At 43.2% G+C, this 26,590-nt stretch overlaps 1 protein-coding gene across 3 annotated transcripts in view; it reads right to left on the bottom strand.

The window, feature by feature from the left end:
• Positions 1–25,884, bottom strand: part of SEMA5B (semaphorin 5B) — a 138,802-nt gene extending 112,918 nt beyond the window's left edge. For all 3 annotated transcript variants that reach the window (XM_075710035.1, XM_075710037.1, XM_075710036.1), the window contains exons 1-2: positions 25,731–25,884; positions 8,389–8,488 (exon numbers count right to left, since the gene is read on the bottom strand). In XM_075710035.1, coding sequence (XP_075566150.1) covers positions 8,389–8,488; positions 25,731–25,884 — 254 coding nt within the window. The remainder of the gene's footprint in view (positions 1–8,388; positions 8,489–25,730) is intronic.
• Between the last annotated feature and the right edge of the window lie 706 nt (positions 25,885–26,590).

The raw sequence follows: 26,590 nt of genomic DNA, 5'->3' as shown, positions 1-26,590 counted from the left end.
CGTGTGTGGGTTTGCTCTTATTTTCCTGGAAGAGTGAGTCCATCTCTCAGATGATCACGTATTATCCCACATGCCACCTCAAGTCTCTCTTGACATGCAACTGACAGCTCTTCTCTCCACCTCTCATCCAGTTAGCAGAGTCACAGAGCACTTACAGCACCTTGGTATGGCCCCTAGCCATATGGGGACCTTTGATCTCCTATTTTCCCATCACTTTTAGCTGTGCTTTCATAAGCCAAACTGTAAAATTCATCTTCTTCTGATGCACTGATTATCGTTCAAATATTCCCTGGCAGCCCCGCCCCCTGCCTACTTAGGCTGACAAACATGCTCAGTTCTGTCAGGCTTTCCTCAAACTTGGGATGAGCTCAACATGACTCGTATGCAAATACTGATAGAGTTGGCTGGTGAGCTTAAGTTCTTGCCAACCAATCCCTTCTCTTTGCTGTGTTCTTTATACCTTCGCAGTGGCACAGAACAGTAGGCTTAGCACCTAAACATCTGGATATAAAGTGATATGCAAGTTACTGTGGTGAGCCCTGCCATATAAAACTGACATTATCGCCAACTTAACCAGAGCAAGAGAGTATTTTCAGTAATGCAAAAGGAAACTGCTCTGCCACCCCATCCTGTGATGCTGTAAAACACATTAGGTCCAAGCCTCCAAGGCTTTTGCCAAAATATCCTGACCTTGTGTTTGCTTGCACCCCACTCTCTGAAATACAATCTTCAAACTTAATTATTCTCAGCGTGTTACTAAAGCAAGTGAACTTCTCATGGGTGGCTGCTTTCGTGATAGGGTATCACAAATTTTCATTTTATCTGGAATATGAGATATTTTTCCAGTCAGGTCTGCAATTCGCTGTGTAAGGATGCTTCCTATCAGCTTGTGCTGAACCAAGATTGCCTTTCACACAGCACTGGCTGCACAGGCAGTGGCCATGAGTCAGCCGATAGCCGGGTTCCTCCGATGATGGGCAAAAGTGCACGGGCTACCATGCCAGTGAGTTCATTTGCAGAGAGGTAGGTGGTACTGCCTTGCAGGAGATTTGAAGGACCGACTGTTTTCTCTGCCGACAAAGAGGACAGACCAGAGACTGTCATTGCCTCACCCTCTTCTCCACATACAGCACCTGGGGCAAAGCTGTCCCTTTGCTCTCCTACAGCTGTGGCTTCTTCTGTGCATTGGTCTGGCCCAGCAACCTGACAGTGCTACAGCATAGCATTTTGATTTACTTATTCTGAGTTAATTAAAATTCACGTTCTGTACTTGAGCAAATGCACAAATTTTAACTAAGAAAAAAAGCGTACACTTTGAACAAAATTTGGGCCAGGCTCCAAAGTTCCCAGAATCCCACAATTACAAAAATTCTCCTTCCATCCTTTCCTGTCTACACCTCTTCCCCTTCTCCCCAAGGGGTATAAATCAGGGACAGCACAGATTTGGGGTATGGCAAATTCAGGCTCCTTACAGAGCAACAGAGGAACACAAACTCTATAGGTAAGAACCAGGCACCCTGCTGGGGCTTCACCCCCTCCACACTTATACAAAGGCTGAGCTGACCTCACCTGGCATAGTACCAGAGAGGAAAATCTCCCTCTGAACTATCACAGGCTCAACCAGAAAGGTTACAACCCGCACTTTAAATCACACTTTTGTTCCTTGTGTAAAGAAACCATGCACCCCCAATTATGGATTTAACTAGCTGCAATGTCTAATCACAGGCTTCTCACCTCATCATATTCTTTACCACGCAGGTCAGGCAGCTTCTTTAAAAAATATCAATGGTCCTTTGAAAGTGTCTGTTAATTTCAGAGACTGATTCGTCCTTTTTTTCTCACATCACCATGTTATCTGCCCCTCTCCAGCCCCTGATACAAGGATGCGACTTTAATTAGGAAAAATCACAGTGAGAAAGGATGGTATTTGTTTTTCTAGGTTTCTCTGCAGCAGCGCTTTCAGCTACCCTCCTACGATCTGGATATAATCAAAAACATTATCATGCTCTTTGCTTGCTCACGTCCTCATTAATACCTCAACTGGCAAGGTAATTTCTCAGCCAAACGTGACTTAGTAGGGGGTAAAGCTGGCGTAAGACAGTGCGATACTAATGCGAGCCATCAGAAATGGCAGTAACTCAGCTCAGTCATTTTGTCTCACAAAAGTATTGAGTCAAATCCTGTAGTCAGGGATGAATGGCATGTCATTCCTGACTGATAACAGGACAAGCCTGTGGACTATTTAACGTTTGGCTATGCCCACATGGTTCTGGCCAATGTCAACTTGTTTGCATATTAGTCTCTCCATGCTATATGAGACTTGACTTTTTCAGCCATGCTAAAGCCCCACTGTCCCAGTGTAAGTGTATGGGACTCACAGACTTTCATCAGCATTTTGAAGACTTATGTCTTCTTTGGAGATGCAAGGCTGAGAGCAAGTGATTAACCTACCAAGTGGAAATACAGCAGTAAAGGGTCCAAATCCCATCTCTGCCACAGGTTTTCCGTGAGTCCATAGAAGAGCTTTGGCTATGTCCACATCAGCCAAGTGTAGAGACCTCTGAGGTTACGCAGACTTTGACTGGTACCTTCAGAAAGCATCGTTTCACTGCAGGAGTAGCTGTGCTAGATGCGGCACTGCACTACCTTTCAGATCTACTATAAACTTACAAGTCTCAGCATCACAGCTGTTTCACAGGGCAGGCTTGCTCTTAATCCCTCTGGGCCTCGGATTCCCATCTATAGTGTGAAATTATCAGTGCCTTCCTACCTCACAGAAGCCCTGTGAGGATAAATGTTGGTGAGGAGCCCTGGTCATTTGGCAACAGAAAGTATCCTTGACAGAATTTAGGCCCAACGCTGATACTCTAAATCTATGGATCAACTCTGACCTGACTTCTGCTGCTGAATTTTCTGGTTTGTAAAATGCTTTTTGCCCAAGCAACATAATCTGCAGAGACTTATTCTCTTCAGGGTTCAGTGGCAGTCCAGGTCTGGACAGGATTGAAAGTGCCCAAGGGTAAGCATGATATTTTCCAAGCAGCACAGGCTTTGAGAGTTTTACTGCAGTGCTCTGGAGCTTTCTGCCAAGCAGGCAAGAAAGAGCCTATGTTCAGCCAGAAATCTGCATGAAACCTGGTGTCTGACAGACTAATCTATCACACACCGGAGACTTTCAATAAACTCAGGGTGCCAAACCTGCTGGTTGAGGGTCCTAGAGTATATTTACAATTTGCCATATTTCTGCAAGCTGCAACTTGAAGCAACTCTTTTGGGACATCAGTCACTCCATTCAGTCTTCAGCTCCTAAGCCTGCATGATCCAGAGCTGGTTTAATGCTTATACAGCCAGAAGCAATAATGGCCAGAAAGGGGTGCGTCCAGGCTGCTGTGCTCCCCTAAAACAACCTTTGTAAGTTCATATAGCACCTTCCCTGCTCCCCAAACTAACCATATCTCCTTTCATGCACCTACCTACTTAGCATTAACAGGCACATTCAGTTCAGCTCTAAATCAAGTATGAAAATCACCACCATCAAAGCATCCAGACCTGCATCACCAGCAGCTTAGTTGCTTGACATTTACTGCAGAGAAGTCTGGCAGTCCAGAATGACGTGCACTTTACTTGCCAGTTTTGAGTCTGTCGATGCAGCCTTTGCTCACTGCCCTCTGCCTCCAGGCTCTTCTTGGTAATGACTTTTTGTGACAAGGGCTCCTGAGCTGCAGTTCCCCATGCGACAGCTATGAGAGACAGTCCTTTCCCATCTCCTGATGGAGCTGATGGCCCCCTTGGCAGGCAGAACTATGAGGACTTCTGGTCGTGACACTTTCTGGCTGGTTTTCTACAGTAACACCTCCACTCACTGCAAATGGCCAACCCTTGTAGCCATGCCTCTCACACCCGCAGCCCCAGCAGGCTACTGCCCTGAACTGACACCCCCACAGTTTCCTTCTGGGAAAAGTCAAATGTTTCCCTTAGGGCTTCCCAGCCACTCTCTGTGCAGCCATTTGTTTGGGTACCATCCTCCTGTTGTCCAAGCTGTTTCCCTTCAGCTTGCCGTTGTGCCAGATTGTCACACAATATCTCAACCATCCTCCTTTAAACCTTTTATGTTCTCCTCGCCAGGGAGCTCTTCTGAAGCATGCTTTTTGGCTTGACTCCAAGCAGGGTCTTTCATATCATCATTTCTTTACTGGCTCCTGCCTCTGCCCAGACAGTAATGAGATAGTCTCAAGGAGTATGTCTCCTCAAGAAGGTGGGATGTCACAGCTACACATGGTACCTCCTCCATAAAACGCACCCTCCCCGGGGACTAGGCACCCTGCCTACAGCACAGGTGAGAGAGCAGAGCACTGCTGCTCCAACATGCAGGTGAAATCACTGCCTTGGGGATGGGAGAAGGCCAGGATGTCTCTGCTATGGATAGGGAAGGGAAGGGCGGTGGGGAAAGGCAAAGGAAGAACATTGGACAGTTGAGCTGGGAGATCCTGCAGGAATGGGGATTGAGTCTTCCTCTTGCCCCACCACCATCACCTCTGGCATCCCCATCACACCACAGGCACACTGGCATAAGCAAAGGCTCTGAGGCTGTCTGGCTGCCAGGCAGGCTGCTGCTCTCCATGGTTTCTGACAGCATCTAGATCCGACCCTGAGCTACAGCAAGCAGATACCATCAATTCGAACAGCTGTATCTTTTAAGTCACCACTTCTTAACACAGGTCTCTTTTGCTTGCCCATCGAATTAGGAAATTCAGCTTATCTCCTTTGTTAAACCATTTATTATACAGCAGCTCATTCAAGCTGTTCTTCCCAGTCCATTCACCAGCTGTATTACTGACAAAAGAGCAGTGTCCCAATCTCCTAGCCTTTGTTCTGGTACCAGAATAATCTCCTCTGTGGCTCTTCTGCCATGGCGGCGTATGTACAACTTGTGTCTATAATTCAAAACGATAGCTCATTATGTGACACTAATCTGCGAGAAACTGCCACCCATTTCCTCACCATTACTCTTTGATTTCAGATGTTTAGGTAGAGCAAATAGACCCTCAGTTAATAAAAGCAAACTGCTCACTAGGAATGTTTTATAGCAGAGTTAAATTTGAAATCTAATAATGGGAAAGAGATTGAAAGTAAAGACAATAAGTATTCCAGATCATGCTATTAGAGAAGGATGGAAGTTTCTACACAGTCAGGGCTGCAATCAGTTTCCATTTCAGCTCCTTTATTGGCTTTGACTTGGAAGGTTTCTCAGGCCTGAAGAATTCAAGGCTTATTCTTGATGAAAAGAAGGAAGTGTTTTGCAAAAAAGCAGGACAATTGGACAAAAATGGCACTGCTGATAGCTAGCACAGAAAAAGCAGGATTCAAGTTCCCAAAATCATCAGTCTTTTAATGCATGGGGGGATTTATGTGTCTTGTTTTTTGAGCTGTTCAGATCATATCTTCAAGTTTTTTCTCAGTAATAACAAGGCCTAGAAAATTGTTTTTCCTCCCATTAAAATAAACTCAAATAGTAATCACATGCACTCAAGAGCTGAAAAAAGCAGCAAATATTTCAAAACAATCACTCATTCACAGAAGAAAAGCAGTACATGAAAATACTAACACTACATTTAAAGCAAAAACAAAACATGCAAACTATGAGTCAAAATGAAGGTTATGAATTTTTGAAATGTGTGTTTTTATACTTAATGAAATGTGGCTCATGATATGGGTAGCGTGAGATTTACAATGTTCTAAACTATTCATATCCTTACTTGCAAGTGTTTGGATTTTACAAATGATGTGACAAGTAAATACGTTGCTTAGAAACCATGGTGGGCTTTTGAAACTAATTCTTTTGTTTCTGGGATTTTGACTTGACAGGTGTTTGGTCAGTGGAGTTATCAAACTCCTCTGGTTTGCACTCAGACAGTACCAGTCACTCAGGGAGGGCTCTCAGATAAGGATAAAGCTTAAAAATCTGAGGCTCACGTTATTCCAGCTCCCTGTCTGCATGGCATGCCCTCAATACCTCTTACGGTTTCAGTCACGCTGTGTCCAATTCCTGAAACCAAAACCCCTCGTGAGCCCCAGGATCTTCTTTTCTTCTAGGAAGCATTTTCTGCGAAGCTTTGAAACACAGGATGAACTAAGCCAAAGAGATGCTGTGGTGAGGTCATACTGCTTTTAAATAGAGACAGAAAGAACTAGTCTGAAATAATTTATAATGCTATCATCTAAGAGAATGATGTTAACCAGGAAATTGAGAAGTGGGAGTACTTATAAACTCCACCCTGATCCCAAACTCCTTCCACAACCCTAGAATAGCTGGCATTGCTACTAATATGATCTACAGTAGCACATTTGAACATGGTTATCGTTTAAATTTAGGTTTCATAAATTACACCCTGTAGAGATGGATAGAGACAGCTCCTATCTCTTTGAGGTATTGTTTCATTTGCAAATTCAAGCAGATGGTGCACGAGCAATTAATGACTCAAAAAATCACCCCTAAAAATAGTCCAGAACAAGGTGTGGATTTATCAGGGAAGGAGGGAACAGAAAAGGCTTTACTTCCCGTTTCCATTTCTCTGGCACAGTTCCAGGAGTGCAGCGTGCCCAGAGCTGTGCAGCACCGAGGACCCCATCCACACCCCCATATTCATGCACCTCTCCCTGTCACCTCGCACAGGGTGGAAATGAGATGGTGAAGAGGGAAAGGGCTCTGCACTCCCCACTTTCCCCACACCAAGCCTGTATCCAACCAAAAAAAACCACCCTGGGAAATTACACCTCCATTAACTCTTATCAAGAATTGCTTGGCAGAGCTGTGTAGCACCATCGAAACTTTCAGTCTCCCAGTCAGGTGGGTAGTCCTTCATGAAAACTGACTTTTCCAAGCAAATTCTATAAATACTTGTTACTGCTTCCTCATGAGGCAATACACTGCAATATATTGTACCTCCAGTGGGAAGCCAAATTTGCTGTCATTCCCATGTTTATAACGCTATTGTAGCCTCGTGTCTAACCACACTCGTACAAACTCTTGCGGAGACAGAGACTTCCTCCAGGATGCGTCACTGGGGTTGGAGCAGGGGTGAAGCGCCTCAGCGTTAGCAGCATCTGCGCAGGGGGAAACCTGCCGTGCAGCTGAATTATGTAAACCATAAATTCCTCAGAGTGACGTGCCTGTGTTTGTGCAATGCCTGGCAGAAGGCACTGTTCATGGCCGTCCCCAAAGCGATGCCATTCTGAAGTAATAAATATTAATAATTGCTGCTTAAAGATTTCAGCACAGGTAAAGCCACGGCTTGAAAAGCAGGAGGGCCTCTGGCAATCTGAACAGCTACAGGAAGGTAAGTTGTCTTATTTACTGCACAAATATACACAGAAAATGTATATTAAATCACACTTCAGTTGTCTCTGGAGCAAAAAACTCTCCCCCTGCTACACATCTTGCTCTTTTCTCTTGTTTGTATCATGAGTTCTTCCAGCTCTGCTCCTCATCCTCCTGTCCTCTGATGCTGAATAATCCAGAAGAAAGCAGTCTCTTCCTCCATTTTCATTAACAGCAGAGACTGCTACCACAGTGTTATCTGATTCTAAATGTTATACTTAAACTGATTTGTTAGACCATGCTTAGTCTTTTCTTTTTGGGTTGTCTTATCTGTTTATTATGCAATAAAAAATAGTTGCTGTTGGGGCTCATGATTCAACCACTCCTGACATACATTATTTCACTGAACCATAGTTCTTTTCCCTGTTACAAATGCAGCTCTAGATTTGTTAGAGCTTGCCTATGCTCATCTTGTGTGTTTCCACCCTCCTCTTATGGCATCCTAAATAAAAATAATGTTTAAAAATAAAGGAAAATATATGCTAATTATATACAATGGGCCAGAACAACAAAATTGCACCAAAATGTGTTAGGTGAGGATCTGGCTATATCAGCAAGATGAAGTGAACAGGTTGTGGAGTGAATTCTAAGAAAGAAGAAAGCAATCATTTACATCGCCACTATGACTTATACAACGGTGCGTAGATGAACCTGGCACAGAGGGAAAGTCTGGCCATGGCAAATAAACCATAAAGTCAAATTCTGTGCTGGCAGAGGGATGGTGCAGAATGATTTACTATAACTCTTCTAACATTCACAATACCGAGGGAGATGCCAGCATTCTACTTCATTAGCCAGTCATTTTGATTGCATTTTTTTTTTTTAAATTCTAGTAATTTTCTCTCCTTTGCAATTATACTAGGATTCTAAATCCCTCTACATAAATTATAGCTTTCTTGTTGAGGGGGACACTGGCTGCATAAGATGGAAACACACTCTCTTCTGAAGCCAGAACCTGAAGGAAAAGAGCTTGAGCAGCAACCCTGGACTAATTAAAAGATTATCTTTACCTTGCTCCCACAATAAGCTGGTTCCTGTTGGCATCCAGTGCAAGCTGAGAAAAGTCACACACGCCTGGATAGGTGAAATTTGACACCCAGGGCTTCAGATCTGCAACGAAAATGAGAAAGCAGAAAACAATAAAGCTGCTCTAGAAGCAATGAGTTCACCCAGACATCCACTAATGGATTTCCTACCAAGTTATGTGTCAGAGGAAGGCTAATTAATAACCTGTTTAAAGGGTTTCTATTTATTCTGATTCTCTGCAGAATGTGCAAAAAAACCACACGTAAACACAGGGCCATCTCAGCAGTTATTTTCACATCCAAGATGGAGCGTCAGCATTGGTTTTGGAGACAACAGCAGCTCGATTTTACTTTTGTTAGAGCGGGGGAACCATCGCCAGTGCCACGGTTAAGTGGTGTAAAGGGACTAGGTTGCCTGCCATAGCACCTCCATAGCCTTGCCTTCTGTGCTAAGCAAAGGGAAACTGCTGCCCTTTCTGGAGAAAGAGAGGGTAGGGTCAACTGAAACAAAGTTAGAGTAGAAGTGATCTGCACTCAAGACCTGGCTACTCCAATGATAGGTTTTACCTTCTCTTTCAGTTTTCAGGTTCTCTTCTAGGTTTCACTTTACCTAATATTTGGGATCCCTATCAGTTAAATTCTTCCTTAATTTAGGAGGGGGTGGGGGGGATGCCATCACAGCATCTTTGTGGCTGAGAGATTGCAGAAGCTTCAGACTGGCTCTATCAACTAGAGTTCAAACTAGGGTTTGCCAGTCTAGGCAATTGTCCAAACTGCAATCACACAGGTTAAATGCAAAGCAATAGATTTGGCTACGCTGTGCTCGTGAAGACAAAGCTGTTCCAGAAGCTACATCTATTAAAACAACATCAGCTGAGAGATCTAGGGCAGATAGTCCTGATGTAATAAAAAATACACCTGTTTAAAGAAAAAGCTGAATTCCTATTTTTAGGGTACTCTCAGTCATGATGCTAGGGCATTCACAGAATCACAGCTTTCAATACAGTTACCAACTTTGACCTTGTGTGCATCACAGATCACAGAATTTCAGCCTCTCAACTTACACCTTTACTGCATGAAGTAACTGGGCATAGATTCATACATATCTTTCAGAAAGTCATCCAGCTTTACTGTGAGGACTCCTCTTGAGAATTTATTCCAACTGTTAACTACTCTGGCTGTTAAATACATGAAGAATACCAAATACCTGAGGGAGCAAGACACAAATGAGACCAAATCACTATATCTGTAATCCGTCTGTGACCTGTTGACAAGTAACCCTGCTTCATTCAAGGACTGGATGTTGAAGGTCCAGGAGGCTCAACATGAAAGGTAATATCTTCTGGCCTCATGCCAACAGGATATCAATACACAGGCCAATGACCTGATGACTCATAACAATAATGATGCAGTTCAGACCAGTTCAAAAGAGCTCTGAAAACACATGCTCCGTTGTCATTTTATATCCCCAATGATAAATTGAGAAGTCTCACTGAAGGCAGTCAGGTTTGAATGTTTTGTTGTAGGCATTAGTTCCCCTTTCCACAGGGGTGAGATGACAATGCTGATGAGGAATCTCATTAAGGCCTTTGGCATCTTGGCATGCTTTGTAGGATTACAGATGTCCAATGGTTTAAAACCTTTGGCGTAGGGATATTTGTTGAGCAATTTCAAGTCCCTTCTCCCTCCAGGGACGGATGAAACCTGATCAAGCTTTTCAGTTATCAAAACCTTAAGAAAACACATATAAAAGTCCCTACATTCCACTTGTTCTGCCTGTCTTTCCAAAGCAGAACCTTTTCATGGAGCTTCTGCCTCTGCCCTGAACACCACCATGCTTCATAACAGCTCCTAAGCTCCCTCACCATGGAGCTGGACACCACTGGGCCTCGTCCCATGCCCCGCCTAACTGGACGCTGTCAGGGCCTCTCCGACAATGAGACCTCCGTCTTCACAATCTAAAAACCCTGTCGCCTGGAGCTGGAGGCTTCCAGCCCTTCTCAGCATTCCTGTCACACTGCATAACCACACACAACACGTGTACCTCCTCTGCTCTTCAATGAAAAGGCATGAGTTAAGGAATAACCCAGCCCATCTAACCTTCAAGCATCTCCACCTCCTACACTCCTCTGGGACCCTTAATGATGTACTAGCACCAGGGAGGCACTGCAGTTTCACCTCTGGCATTCTCCTAACTAATGGGGCTCTGTCTTCCTTTCCTGTAGCTCTTTAGCTTCAGAGACATTTCTGAGCCAAGCAGCAGAACCAGCAACAATAACACCTTTCAGGCAGGTTAGCCGGGTGACATGTGCTGCAGATCTCCTGGCATTTCTGTTGGCTGACGGGGGTGGGATTAGGGGGATTGCTATATAATAATGATACCTTTTAAGGACCCTGCTTTTAGACCATAATTTCTCTTGTCATTTTACCTCCTCTCCTACCAACTCTTTCCTACTAACTAACCCACTATTACAGTGCAGTGGCAGGAAGAATATTTCTTCATCTGCTGCTATAAGCAAAAGCTCCTCACTTCAGAGAGGTACACTCATCAGTTCTTCCTTTTAATAGCAAGCTCTGACAAACTACAGGTAAAAATAATTAAAAAAAAATTAAAGGTAGTAGGTGGCTTGAATCTTTCCATGTTGGCTAAAATGTCAATCAAGCCCAAGAAATAACAGGCAGTGTCTTGATTTCTATTACTACTGCAGGTGGTAGAACTTATAAAGAAACCCTTCCTGGTTATTAAATTAAAGGCTGCAAGGCATGCATCCTCATAGCAAAATTAAGCTTTTATAGGCATGTAGTTGGAGATTATTAAACCCAGCATGGTCCCAGATAAGAATGTCTAAATGTGAGTTGTCAGAATTAATGCCAAACAGCACATTTTCCTTCCCAACCTTCTTTCTTCCTGTTAAGTGGGAAGGGATAAAGTGGAATGGAAATGTAACCAAGAGTCAGGACATGGGGTTTTTTTCATTCAACACATTCAAATCTACTGCTCAGACCACAGGCATCCCTAAGGACAGTTCCAGCCTTTCATTCTGAAACTAGCTCAGTTCTGCAAGGTAAGTGCTGCCCTGGGTCTATCCCATATTAGCTGAAGTTTACACATATGGACCCAATGAACTCCAGAGTTTGCTTGTATTTGACCTGTCTCAGAAGGCTGATTTTTCCAGTGCTGACTCTTTAATTTGGCTGGAAACCTTCAGTGCTAGGGCATGTTTACATTTGCAAAAGTATCTGTTTAAAAACAGTAAGAAAAATTAAAAACCAAGGCCCTGGTTTTGCATGTTAGCAGCAGGAGCCGGAAAGCTAGGAACCACATAGCTTAGGGGCAAAATGTTCATCAAGGCCTCCTTTGTGCTTCTCATCTCTAATCATTTCCAGGAGGTTAAAGATCCATGCTCTCACTTCCTCCATATGAGGACCAACGAACAAAAGTTTAATAGTTTCCAACACCGTCCATTGCCAGACATCTGATTCAGAGCCTCTAAATCTCTGCAAGTCCCTCCACAGCTCAAGGTGGTTCAGGTATCCAGCTGCAAAGAAGACAAAGCTTCGCAGGAAATGTAGGTCTGCAGACACAGCTGTGCTCAAGCTATTATGCATGCATAAGACAAGGTGAAAAGAGGCCCTCCGCCATTTCGGAGGGTGGTCCCTACAGCCTGCTAGCACACTGCTCTGCACCATCTTCCTGAGAGTACAGGACTGGGACAAGGATTAGTCAGCTGCACAAAGAATGGCGTGCCAAATTGCAGGAGCTGGGTTTAAAGGCCTGATCCAGAGGCTCTTCAAATCATTGGCGGTTTTCCAGTGAGCTTGATGGGTTTTGGATCAGCTTCTAAAGATGTGGTAAACCTGGTAATACTTGAGCTTCATTTCCTTAAAACCAGCTGTTCCCCACCTCACCCTTACACTGTGTGTTTTGGAGGAAAGAAGTATGTAAACACTGAGTTGAGACTTCCCTGTCTGAAGGACAGCATTTACTGCTTCATCTCACTTGAGCCCACTTGTAGCTCCCATCTCCAGCAGGCTGTAACAGCTTTGTGCATCCAGCACACACCATGCAAGAGCAGAGAGGTTAAATGCCCATGCCTTGAAATTGCAAAGCCACTGCTAAGCGCACGGAGCATGGCTAACCACTGTGTTATTCAAGAACATCTCTTCCGGAATAATTTTCAGCATGGATTTCCTAGTCTGGAGCAAAAGAAGCTAAACTAAACAGGACCAAGGATTCTTTGTGCAAAATAAGGGTGTACCCACATATAAACTATCCAAGCTTCTATCTGAGCTAGCTTTGAACACCAGTGAGGCTGCATGAGCAAACACCTCGGCTTGAATTACTCGTCCAAGTATTTCTCCTGTGTTTTGGGTAGAGTTTGCATCCCAACATGAATACCACACTGCCAGTTGCAAAGCCATTATCTAGACTTGAGCTGGGTAGTTGAAAGCCGATTCAGGCATGTCTGTATAAACCCTGTTCATACTTTTGAGTAGCAGTGTAGTCGCTGCTCAAGGTGTCCACATACTGAGTTATTCTGGAATAGTTCCTCATGATTAGTACCAGGTACAGTCACTAGTTGTGCGACCATGTAGAAACATGAGTCTCCTGCTGAAAACAGGAGGATTGCACAGAAAAGCTTCAAAGATATCACAAAAAGACCTTAAGGGAGACGTTACAGGGAAGTTAAACAAGGAAGATCCAGTGACCCCATTCCAGAAAAGACAACCTGAACCATATACATTACCTAAAGCCCCAGTAAAATGAGTAAAGGCTTGTGCAATGAAGTAGAGCACACATATAGTACTGTGGGCCTGCCTAACTCAATGGGAATAAATAAATACCTGTTCTGCAGATATTCAGACCTACTTTTGTGCAGTGTTAACCTGACCACATATTGAGTGCTTCCTTTACTGCCTCAGTATGGTCTCTTATAAGTTCTCTTAACTCAGCTTACAAGTTCATGGTATATTTAATTACTGTGTGTGAGTATTTCAGTGTTCCTGGGGAGGCCCAGATGACAACCATGACTTCTGTAACTGCACAATCTCCTCTCCTTTTGGTTTGCTTCAGCCCTGGCACAGGGCAACCCATGTATAGTGACTGGCAGATACTCCATTTTGCAAGTACTCAACCACTTAGATCTTTTTCAGACCACCCACTAGCCTGGAGGACTCTCAGTGTTGGATCCCAATAATGACCAACAGTTGCTAATCACTTTGTAACTTAAGGTAAGGTCTCAGGCTATCTTCTTGGTATAGACTGATGAAATGTCCCTTTTTTAGAAACAGACCTACCATCTCACACCATCCTCTGCTTCAATTATCCTTAGTATTCAGAGCATTTTTCATGAAATAGACAGTTACCTGCTAAGACTAAGGCCACAGTTTCCATTCTGTGTGGACCACCGACCAGAACCCATCAAAAACAAAGCAAACAAGGCTGCAACCAAAGATCAGAAGATTAATGACTACCCATGCTACCACCTGTCTTCTAAAATGCAGCAAGTGTGGACACATCCAAGGATGCACAGAGGTTAAAGTCTACTTACAGTGTTACCTTTATTAGACTGACAATGAATCATATTTTAATATCAGCCTCATTTTAAATTTTAGCTCTCTGTTGTAGGTCACACCACAGGTTAGTGCAATAGTCTTTGGAAAATAACTTTCACTCCTATCCCATGCTGAGATGTAAAAGTAGCCTCCACAACACAAAACCACTTCACAATTCAGCAAATTATTCAGGAGGAGAAACCTTTTGCTGCATGGACAGAGCTGAGCAAACAAATGTGTCAGCACTTAGAGCTCAACTTTACTCACGAGGCCAAAAAACTCAAGCTGGCTTTACCCCAAAAGTCCTCCTACACATACATATCACCCTGCTGTCTTGTCTTCCCATCACCACCTCCACCTCATTACTGGTATTCTCTCTTTCTTTAACCTGATCCTTTGAAATCTTTAATCGTACATTAAATATGTCCTCATCCCAACTGCTGTAATTTCTAGCTTCACTGCCTTCTTAAATCTCTGATCCCCACTCACAGTTATGAGGACTCAGAAGGCTGTTGGCCGAGTACAAAGCCTTCTACAAAATGGGCCAAACCAGCAGTTTTCTTCTCTCTCCCCTCAATACACAAATCCAACTCGGATGTTCTTCCAGCTGTCTCATTTTCATGGTTTCACTCAGTTTACCCCTCTGACCCCACATTCACCTCCCCTCCCACTCTTGCTTTCTTTTCTAGCAGTCTTCACCTTCCAGCCATGTTTCTATCTCGTTTCCTGCCCATTCCATCAATTCTTCCCATTTTGGCCACCTCGAAACTCCTTCTCAGATGACAGAAACAATGAGCTAACCCATGAGTGGCCTGAGAGTCACTGTGATAGCTGCTTGCAGTGAGCCATTCCCTTTCAATGAGATCTAAGAAGCAAAAGAGTTGCTAATGTCCTTCTCCAGCCTGCCCAAAAATATGTGGATAGGAGATGACTGGAATAAGAAAGAATAACACTTTTACTCTCTTGGTATCATTAAAGAAGGAATAGTCCCATCTCTCAGCTACCAAGGAACAGAAGGAGACAGAAGAAAAGGCTCTGCTCTTTACCACCCTGAAGGGAAAAAAAAAGAACCAAAGACTCGGGTTGCACCTTCACAGAGCCACAGGAATCATAATAATCATAGTAACCTAGACATGTTATCATTTAAAGGTATGTCAAATCTAGACAATTTTGTGCCTCTCCCCTCACTGCCTACAGCTCCTCCTTGAACTGACCTTGCTGAGCTGCTTCTATCCCAAGAGAGAAATTACATGTAGAGAAGTAGGCATGGTCCGAAGTGCCCAATGGCACTGACATTGGAGTCCTCTCTGTCTTGGGCAAACCATGAAACTATTTAGTGTCTCAGTTCTTAGAACAGAATAAATAGAATAGAATAGAATAGAACCATTAAGGTTGGAAAAGGCCTCTAAGATCATCTAGTCCAACCATCAACCCAACACCACCATGACTACTAAACCATGTCCCAAAGTGCCACGTCTACATGCTTTTTGAACACTTCCAGGGATGGGGACTCCACCACCTCTCTGGGCAGCCTGTTCCAATGCTTGACCACTCTTTCCGTAAAGAAATTTCTCCTAATATCCAAAGTAAACTTCCCCTGATGCAACTTGAGCCCATTTCCTCTTGTCCTATCACTTGTTACTTGGGAGAAGAGACCAACACCCACCTCACCACAATACCCTTTCAGGGAGTTGTAGAGAGCAATAAGGTCTCCCCTCAGCCTCCTCTTCTCTAGGCTAAACAGTCCCAGTTCCCTCAGCTGTTCCTCATAAGACTTGTGCTCCAGACCCCTCACCAGCTTTGTTGCCCTTCTCTGGACACGCTCCAGCACCTCAATGTCTTTCTTGTAGTGAGGGGCCCAAAACTGGACACAGTATTCAAGGTGCAGCCTCACCAGTGCCAAGTACGGGGGGACAATCACCTCTCTGCTCCTGCTGGCCACACTATTCCTGATACAAGCCAGGATGCTGTTGGCCTTCTTGGCCACCTGGGCACACTGCTGGCTCATGTTCAGCTTGCTGTCAACCAGCACCCCCAGGTCCTTTTCCACCAGGCAGCTTTCTAGCCACTCTTCCCCAAGCCTGTAGCGTTGCATGGGGGTGTTGTGACCGAAGTGCAGGACCTGGCACTTGGCCTTGTTAAACCTCATACAATTAACCTTGTCCCATCGATCCAGCCTGTCGAGGGCCATCCTACCCTCCAGCAGATTGACACTTCCACCCAACTTGGTGTCATCTGCAAACTTACTGAGGGTGCTCTCAATCCCCTCATCCAGATCATTGATAAATATATTAAACAAGACTGGCCCCAAAACTGAGCCCTGGGGAACACCACTTGTGACTGGTCGCCAGTTGGATTTAACTCCATTCACCACAACTCTCTGGGCTTGGCCATCCAGCCCGTTTTTTACCCAGTGAAGAGTACACCTGCCTAAGCCATGAGCTGCCAGCTTCTCTAGGAGAATGCTGTGGGAGACGGTGTCAAAGGCTTTGCTAAAGTCCAGGTAATTGACATCCACACCCTTTCCCACTAGGTGGGTCGCCTGGTCATAGAAGGAGATCAGGTTGGTCAAGCAGGACCTGCCTTTCATGAACCCATGTTGGCTGGGCCTGATCCCCTGGTTGACCTGCACTTGCCTGTTGAGTTCACTCAATATGAACTTCTCCATAATCTTTCCCGGCACCAAGGTCAGGCTGACAGGCCTGTAGTTCCCCAGGTCCTCCTTCTGGCCCTTCTTGTAGATGGGCGTCACATTGGCAAGCCTCCAATTGTCTGGGACCTCCCCTGTTAACCAGGACTGCTGATAGATGATGGAGAGTGGCTTGGCAAGATCCTCTGCCAGCCCCCTCAGTACTCTCGGGTGGATCCCATCCGGCCCCATAGAATTCAGAGTGTCCAGGTGGTGTAGCAGGTCGTTAACTGCTTCCTCCTGGATTATGAGGGGTTTATTCTGCTCTCCGTCCTTGTCTTCCAGCTCAGGGGGCTGAATACCCTGGGGATAACCACTTCCAGTTGTTAAATAGGTTTAGGGATACTGGCTGGTGCATCAAGGCCTAATTACCTGTAAAACACATCATGTACAGGAGGCACTAACTGTTGGTAGTGCATACCAAGCATCTTGAGTCTTTTTTTCCTAAATTTTAATCATTTCTTCAAAATAAGTGTTGCTGAATTGTTTCAATATGGAGAAAAAAGAACTTAGTCCAAACCTAATTTTTGCAAAAGTACAATTATGACTGCTTGTTTATTTACTTTTTTTATTATTAATATGGAGCAGCTGGCAAAACACACCAGTTAATCAGGAAGAACCCAGGGATTCAATCCCAGATAAAGAAAAAAACAGATAATAAGCATGAACTAGTGGTCACTCCCAGTACGGGACAGTGTGCTGTTAAATAGTCCTGGGCGCCCCCAGGGAAGGAGATCGAAGGACTGTGAGTCACATTCCCAGCTCTGCATATTTCTACAGTTCTTCAGCATTTCTGCTCCACCAGAGAGGCCAGTCTTGGACCATTCTCTGTTTCACTTGGGTTCGTATTTGCAGATGGTGAAAGGCAGGTGGAAGCTCAATCAAGACCTGCCCCAGGGGACAGCCAGGAGACTTCCACTCCATGAGTCCCCAGGTCTCAGGCTGGGGCATTGGGAAAGAAGTCATGTAACATGAGAGGCTCTTCCCTCTTCAGTGTGGCTCCTGCTGCTCAGATGCCCACAAGACGTCAAATCCCAACTAACATCCAGCACTGCAGATCCTCACTGGCAATGGCCAATCAAGAGCAAGAGGAGACACCACAGTGCTGCAAGAGTGTAGGATACAGATGCATGTCCATGAGTCATGAGCGTGTCTGTTTGCCATGCCTGAGATCAACAGGACCAAAGGTGTGTGTCTACAGAGCACAAGACTTCGTGAAAAAAATGGATCTGGCTTTCCTCAGCAGGTTATGAACCAGGGCAAACAGTACCCTAACGCTGCCTCCCCTCCTCAACACCTGTCCTTGAAAACCTTGCCTGCTACCCCACATGGCACTGCATGGTGTCATGCAGCCATAGCCCTGTGCCCTACCACCACCTTCTGAAACTCGGCTAACTGGTGCCACACACAGCCTCCCTGTCAGCAAACCCAGAGCTTTCTTGTTTTCTTAAGGATGTTGCAGAGTTGTAAGTATTGTGATGCATCGTTTACTGAGAAAAGTCCTGCAGCTGTCACGCAATGTCCCTCACTGAGAAAGATAAGGTGAGTGCTCATGCATCACTTGCATCTTCCTATGACGTTCTGATCAGTATAATCCCTTTTTTCAGACAGGAGAGCAAGCTGCATCTTGGCTCCTACAGCCACTGCAGTCTGATAGAAAAAACACTCCTTTGTCATTATTCAACCATTGTTCAGTCTGCTTCTTCCACATCTGGAGGCAAATTTTTTTTATTATCCTTACAATTACATGTCTACTCCAGCCACTTGTGCCAGCAGAGACAGTGCAAGATTCAGGACAATTGTTTTCACTAGTGAGAATGCAGGTAGGAGCAGAGAAAGCATGGCCAAACTCTCCGTGAGTTTCACCTGCAGGTAGCCGGATCTGCCACAGAAGTTGATGCATCTGATTTTGATGAACATCTGAAACAGAAGTTGACACTCCTTGCTGGCTTACCAGAGACTGAACTGCAGATGCCAAGTCAAACGCACAGTTTGTACTTTTTAGCCAGCCAGGCCTATGAGAACTCCTGTCTTCCATGGACAAAGGTCTCACCATGAGTCAGTTACACCAATGAATCAGAGCAGAGGCTGTAAAATCCTGAAAGACTTTTGAAATGAACCTGTTCTCATAAGGATCAGTGTTTTTAAATTGGAAGCTGGCTAATAATAGTAAAGGATTATCAAAGACCACATTTCACTCATGATCTCCACTTCTTTTATTAATGTGCTGTAAAACCAAGCAATCCCCATATATAAAACACAAATCTGAATTTTGCAGCTCAAGCACTTCCATTAAAATACATTCTAATGTTGTATTCCCAATGTTGTAAAAAGGAAAGAATGGATCATCTATGAAGTCAGAGCTTTTTAAGCCAAAGCACAAGAGTTTCTTCAGGATTTTATCTGCACCTCCCAAAGCTAGAAATGGTCATAAAAACCTCTAACCCAGTGTACTGTGTATTGCAGATCACATACTTTCATCCAGCTAATCCTATACGAAGCCCAGAAACATGCTGGATTTCTTAACCACTTGATTCAGCAATGTTAGAGGTACAAGTTGGCCAGTTGGACCTATGGTAGCAGAACTCTCTCGGAACAAAATGATATGCTAGGTTTTCCATTTACACACTTGATGCTTTAGTGCTGTGCACTCTCACTGTGGCCTAGCTCAGCACATAAGTATACGCTTGGTTTCAAGCACACAATCCCATTGACTTCAAGGTAAGTACATATTAAGTGCTTGACTGAGCTGAGGCTGTTCGTGGCTTTCCAGGGTGAACCCCGCATGATTAAACAAGAATATTTCTTATGAGATTGCTAGTACTAAAGTGAACTTTATCAAAGCATAATGACACCTTGAATAGAAGGTTTTAGGAGAATGTGATATATTAACACTCATCAGAAGCAGATGTCCTAAATAAATGAGGTCTGCCATACCACTGGCTCACAAACTTATTCAGTTAGACAACTATGCTAAGTAAACTTTAAAATTGAGAATGAGGTCTCCATCAGGCATGTCTTTGTTTGCACTGAGCCACAGAAAAAGAAGAAAAGCACTTTGCTTTGCTTTCCACCCTGTTTCCCTTCTCTGAGGTGCTGCCTGGGATCTGAAAAGAGGCAGCCCACTTTATGTCCTCAATCCAACCACTGTGCCAAAGAAAGGACCACGCACATGCTGCTGTTAGCCCCAGTTACACCAGCGGTACCTCTGGAAAATATAAATAAGCTACTCTGCTGTTGACTAAAGTTTTTCATGGCCTTGGTCTATGCATACTACACTGGTGACCCCCTGAGTACCTGCTCCCACACACCGTGAGCCCACCTCACTCAGTCCTGGTGCTGAGCATGCCCTCCCTCTCATCATCACCACCACTCATGGTCAGAGGCTGCTCCCTTGCTTGAGCTATCATACCTCTTTAAAGTTTTACCTTCCTTCACTCCAATACATAAGAATTACTCAATCACTTAGCTTCCTGAAGCTTCACCATAAAGTTTTCCTTTTCTCTCCTGCTTGTCATGATTCACTCTGTCTAAAGCTTTTTGTCAATGAAGGGCACTCTTCCAAGACCCCTTTTCTTCTTGAGGCCCCAAGGAAGAGAACACTGAATAATTTTTTCAATCAAATCTCATTATGATTATTTGTGAAGTGCCTTGGACACCATTAATGGGGAAGTGTCAAAGAACTAGCATCATTATTGTTATAATTGTTATTATGGAATGAAAAAATAGATTGAGAGCTGTTGGGTGTAATTTTCAGTTTTGCCTGAGAGCAAATTACTTCCCTAACCACTGTATATTTATGGCTTTATTAGTCATAATTTTTTTAAAAAATGTAAATCAACCCTAAAGAAGAAAATATCAGCTTCATTTACCACAGTTCCATTTTTCAAGATTAAAAAGAAAATTGCCACAAGGCTTGCTTAATGGAAACAAAATCTATACTGAAATGCACCAAAGGTCAAAAATTTTGTAGCACCCACAGAATGCCACCAGTTTCCAGTCAACACTCCATCATTAGTTAATATTTGGACTTCCTGTATGGAGATTCATGGGCAGCAAGGCTATGAGCTAGAAGACAATTATCCCATAATGTATTTTGTCTTCCCTTAGACGTTTAGCCAGATATACCACTCATACTTCACTCTACAATCTTCATCCTTTGTTAACTAAACTTTTGGTTTGGATTGTCAAAATCTCACTTGCTCAAGAAAAGTGTAAATCTTTATCAGAATTTCCTAAGGGGCTTTCCTAGCTGGCTTTTGAAGTTGACGGATGCTAATGTGCTTTTTTTTCCCATCAATATACAGTAAAGGGAATAATGTATCAGTGACCAATTCAACAATAGTGGGGGTGTTTGGTAAAATGTCAAAAACCTTCAAAAGAAATAAATCATACCCTATTATCCTTCAGCCCACGAAGTTAAAACAGTTTTTGCTTTCAATACAACAAGCGAACACTTAACTGCTCCCCACAGATTTCAGTGTTTGAAGCTGGCCACGTTTCAATAAAATGTTGTTTAAAGAAAGAAAATATTGAGAAAATATATAGCAAGCTACATTCAAGCAACCTGAATCATATTCATCTGGTAGGAGGTAATAATTACAGACATTCTGAAATAAAATCCCAGATTTAAACACTCACACACTAATTCATTTTGAAAACCTGAAGCAACAGACAGAGCCACTTGTCTGCATCTAGGAGAGACCGAGGATTAGACAATGGGTCAAACGTTGCACACTGAGAACTCACACCAGCCGTGATGATACAGTCTGCACAGCTGAGATTTGCAGTCCTGAGACGATCAGGCATATAAGCTATTTAACCAAGTCAACCTCTGTCCTGGCTTCAGCAAGGGATCAGCTGAGGTGGTTTTGCAGATGAAGACAGGCTGCAATTATTAAAGCAGGGACAAATGATGTTCTTCCAGCTTACACTGACTGCCATGACCCAGGGGAGAAAACCCTGGGAGACAGAACAGAGAAGAACCTGGGAAGTCTATCATACTTTTTCCTGAGCATAGCAATTTAATGGATAAAACTAATGAGAAATAACGGTAGAAACTGCAAGTGGGAACCTGTCTATAACTCATTTCCAGTTAAGTTGTGAACATCCAAGTGATTTATATAACACAGATGAGTTTGCAAACTTTCAAGCACTTCTTTGGTAAACAAGCTGAAACCAAGCACTTTGCACCCATTACAAACATATATGCAATGTCAGTCATGGCTCTGGCTCTCGAAAAAACAAATCTTACATAGTATTGCTGTGGCAGAAGATGTTTCTGGCTTTCCCAAGGGGCATGTTACAAGGGAGCTCCAAATGTCTTTAACGAATAACAAAGGTGCTTTGTATCTAAGGTACAGCTATATAACAATGAAGGATACTGCTAAGAACCAGGACAGTATGGCAAGGGCATAGCCCAGTTGTGCATACAGGGACCAATCTATTGGTTATAAGATATATATGGAAAAGACAAGATGAGCATGATTGACAGGAACTAGAAACAGTTTCTCTGGTGTTTGGCTTACCAGAGTAGTCCAGAGTGGAGCTGTGCCGGCATGACATGCTGTTTAGTGAAACGCAACTTGTACGCATGTGTACACGCATGTATGAATAAAAAAGGATGCACTAAGAATATACCTGACTTGTTTCACTAATTTCTGAACTCACTGAAAAACAAGCAAGCATGCAAGATCCTTAATGTAGCTACCCACTCAAAACCAAATAAGTAATAAGACACCAGAAACAGGCTCCTGGGAAGTAAAAGATCATTTTCTTATTGATCTAAGAAGGGAAATCAAACTTTAACAGGATTTCCTATAAGCACAGAGTAGAACAATCTAATTATGAAAAGCCCTAACTGGGTATGTTATTATTGTTGGTGAACTGTACAATGAGCATCATTTACAAGCCCACGGAAACTGGGGCCCTGTTGTGATAGTTTGGTACTGTGCAAACACACAGGACGGCGCTCACAGCACAAATTCCTAACCTGTCCTTCATGATCTCTATGTAGTCTGCCAGGACAAATTCAACCCACAGCCCCTTCCCAGCCCCCATCTCTCCTGGCAGCACAAGGTTTATCCTAAGCATGTAAAGTAAGCACATTTTGGACCAGAATTTAGGTCCCTCAACTTGTCTCTAGGTTACAAATAATGGCTGGTGGTTTGGGGAATGGACTCTGTAAGGAAACAGGCATTTCTTCAGGTCTGAACACAGTTAAAGTAAAAGCATTTTGCATATGGAGACTCCTTTCTGCTTAAATGAGTAGGTCATGTACTGTATTCTCTCTTTCTTGCCCTTCCCATAGCAATACAAAGAGATATCAATTCAAACAGACAGTTGAGTAGTGTGGATGAGATACAATAAGCAAGAGATGAGGCATAGCAAATAGAAATTTTCTCAGGAAATAAGTTAAAAAGTAGACAGAAAGGAGTTTTACTTGGATTCTTCCATGACAAGGATATTATCCAGCCAACTGGATGTTAAGAATATTGTAATCTGGAGGAAAAGTACAATAAAAAGAGAGGCTGAGCACAAGCAAGGTGGGAACTGAAGACTGGAGAACACAAAACATGTTACGGCATCCCATCTGTCTTGCAATGCGAAGCCTGGCTAGCAAGGTTGTGAAAAGGAAGAAATTCAATCCCTTTGTAACATAAACAGTTTTGTTAATCTGTTCATTCTGGCAGTAAATTATTGCATCCTGTATGACTGAATGGTCTGGGCCCTTACTTATTATTACTGCCCATCCATTGAAAATTGCTGGTGTAACATAATCCTCTCCCCTGGCAGCAGGAGCATCAGAAGAGCTGCTGCTGGGGTCACTCTTTCAGTCATTAGCTTGGCATTCCCATTGTATAGCAGGTTGTGATCCATGGGACGATGCATTTGGAGACACACAGAAAGCCCATGAGCCACACTGCTGAGCGGAGACATCCTCAGAGCAATCTGGAATGGAACATAAGATGTAGAATCCCCTGCTTGTCTTCCCTTGCAGCCTAAACCTGCTTGTGCTCGCATCAGAACAGGGTATAGCTTTAAGGTAAATTATGTTATGAACAGAGATGTGTTTTTGGAGGTGTGAGCCCTCTTCCATAGAACTTAAATACTATGTGCAGTGGAAATAAGGTGCCTTTAATTTTATTCCTGTGTATTTTCCAGCTGAGCTTTGCAGCAGAAAATACAGGATTAAACTGTATCATGAACAATCACGAGGAAACAGGTGCTGAGAAAAAACAGTAACTCTGAATCTAACTTGTGTTTAAGAGGCCCAAATGATAATCTGGGTCATTTTCTTGATGTGTCTGCAATTTGCAACCATTATTTCTTTTGTATAATTGTCAAGTTCTACTTAACTCACACCAGTTTTTGCCCTCTATCATTAAAGACAGGAAGGGAACAAGAACAGTGAAAGGGGAGGAGAGATTATTTTTTCTGTGAAAAATTCATGCCTGATTAAAACAAAGCAAACTGGCAGATTATGAGTGTGTTTATGTAGCCATCACTTCTGCAGGGAAGCACTCACACAGAGTGCCAAAAAATGCCCACTAATTCTTCAACATCAGGAATCAGGGCTCTAATATTCCCTGCAGAATGATTTATCTCAGTGCTGGATCCCTTAAACATATTCTCTGTAAGCTCAAAGTTTGGCACTCCTGGTTAATAGAAAGAGCGCACAGTTTTTCTCTTTTCTGAACCTATAACATCCTCACTATTGTATTATCTATTTAAACATCCAACTGAGTTCCATCATGTTTTTAACCAAAGGGTTTCTCCTTTCACCCCTCTCCAATTAAACAGATGGTTAGACTTATTTAGCAATTAAAATCAAGGTTTATTTCCCCTTTCCACTGGAGCAACCTTAGAGCCAGTGCCATATCATGTAGGCTTAAAGATTTTGCTAATTTACTTTAATCCACTTAAACCTTTAAAGCACAGATAATGGAAAACAGACAAGAAATCTCTTACACTTTCCAAATTAAGAGACCAGAGTTTCCTCCTCTGTGAGGAAGAGTAAAGCTCACTAGAAGAACCCTGAAAGGTCAGCAAGGAAGCCTTTGACTACTTTCTTCCTGGAAACCCTATCTCAAAGGTCACAAAACCACAACTAAATTGCCTTTAGCAAAGAACCTAACTAGAGACAGATTGCAAGGTACTTAATTGCCTTTAGCAAAGAATGTAACTGGAGATGCATTGCAAAGCCTTAAATGGGAACCAAAATCGATATTTCAACATTTAGGAGGAAACCATTTTTAGCAAGGAGACTCAGCAGCTGAAGATGCTGGCACACTGAGCTTAACACACTAGTCTGGGGTGAATTAAAAAATAATGGTGGTACCAATATAATGATCTAACTGTCATGTGGGTAAGTGGACAGATTGGGCAGACAGCAGCTTAAGAGTACATGTATACTCACGGAAAATCCAACTGGGATAAGGATAAGAGAAATTTCATGTTGCAAAAGAACAGTAAAAAGATTGCCCATGTTTGGCAGGATGCTGCAACACAAAGGCCCCCTCTCACATTCTTAAGACTTTGTCAAGTTAAATGCCCAAATGGAAGACAGAAAAACTACTAGCAGAGATGATAAATACATAACAAAAACAAACACACAAAAAAAGTAACAAACAAAAAGGCAGCCACTCCCTGCAATTTTAAACCAATTTACTTCTCTTGCATTCGGGTATGTCCAAATTCTCTATCACTTTTCACTTATTGTCTGGATCCAGCCAGCCAGGTGAGGTATATAAGCATTACTGAACCCAGCTAGAGAAAAGGAAACTCAAACACAGTTTCAGTGTGTCACAAGATTACAGGAAGCTTGTAGCAGAATTGGAAATGGAGATTCTTAGACCAGTAGCCCTGAAACTGCCTGAATTAAGTGACTGCCATGAAACCTCAGAGTTAAAACACTGTAAAGCATCAAAGGGAATAGAATTCATGAGGCCACTTCCACTGGCCTGTGGATTGCTGGTGTAAGGAAAACAGCACAGACTAAACCATCATCCATAACAACACCATGAAGGACTTCAAAATGGATCATCCTAGTGGAACTTGAAACAGGAATAGAAGCTCTTACCTTCAAAAGCAATGGTAGGGTGTTCTTTCTTGACACATTGCTGATGTTCAGCTTCAGAGTATTCAGGTACATTCTGTGATGCTGAGAGATGAAAAGCAAGAAGAAAAAGGCTTGGCAATGACAGGGAAATGGCCTTTAATCTTGAAACAACCATGACTGAAGGGCAGCTGCAGATCTAGCTTCCAAGGTAGGCCCAGGGGGGATACCTGAAATACAAATAATTCCACTTTCAGAAAGATGAATGCTTATCCAAAGTGTGTAACATGGGTAGAGAAGGGTGGAGGTTCCCCTTTCATCCCAACCCCACTTGTGCTAAGTACACAAGATAATATTCCACAAACAGCATCTAAAAAAAAAGACCCAATTTACAACTGTATTTGGGCCTCTAACTTCAAAGAGAATGGAAGTGCACCGCTCCCTAAATATATATCTATCTCTGTGTACCTTTGGGGTGTATGTCCTTACACAGTAGTTGGTGTGCAATGGCCAGTGCTGACAACATGAAATCTCAAATACTCCAGATGTAAATGTGTCCCCTAGTGTGGACACCTCACTCCACGGTTTCATGATGTGTCTGTATTTAAATGTCATGTTACATTCAAGAGATTGCTAAGGAAAGGCCAACATCAGTCATCATCAGAACACACGTGCAATTAATACTGTTCTAATAGGAGATTTGTACATTTTACCATTGCTGTTTTAAATGTCTTGAAACAAGAAAAGCCAATTAAAAGGTGTTGCCAGGAAAGTGCTAATTAAGGTAACATAAAAATTAAAAGAGCTTAATGGGGAGAATGGTGAGAAGTGAGTCAATTGCCTGCATTATCATGGGATGCTATAGCTCCCAGTCACAAGAGCTG

The sequence above is a fragment of the Pelecanus crispus genome, chromosome 5 (genome assembly GCF_030463565.1).
Source record: "Pelecanus crispus isolate bPelCri1 chromosome 5, bPelCri1.pri, whole genome shotgun sequence".
Taxonomy (NCBI): Eukaryota; Metazoa; Chordata; class Aves; order Pelecaniformes; family Pelecanidae; genus Pelecanus; species Pelecanus crispus.
This window is presented reverse-complemented; position numbering and strand designations above follow the sequence as displayed.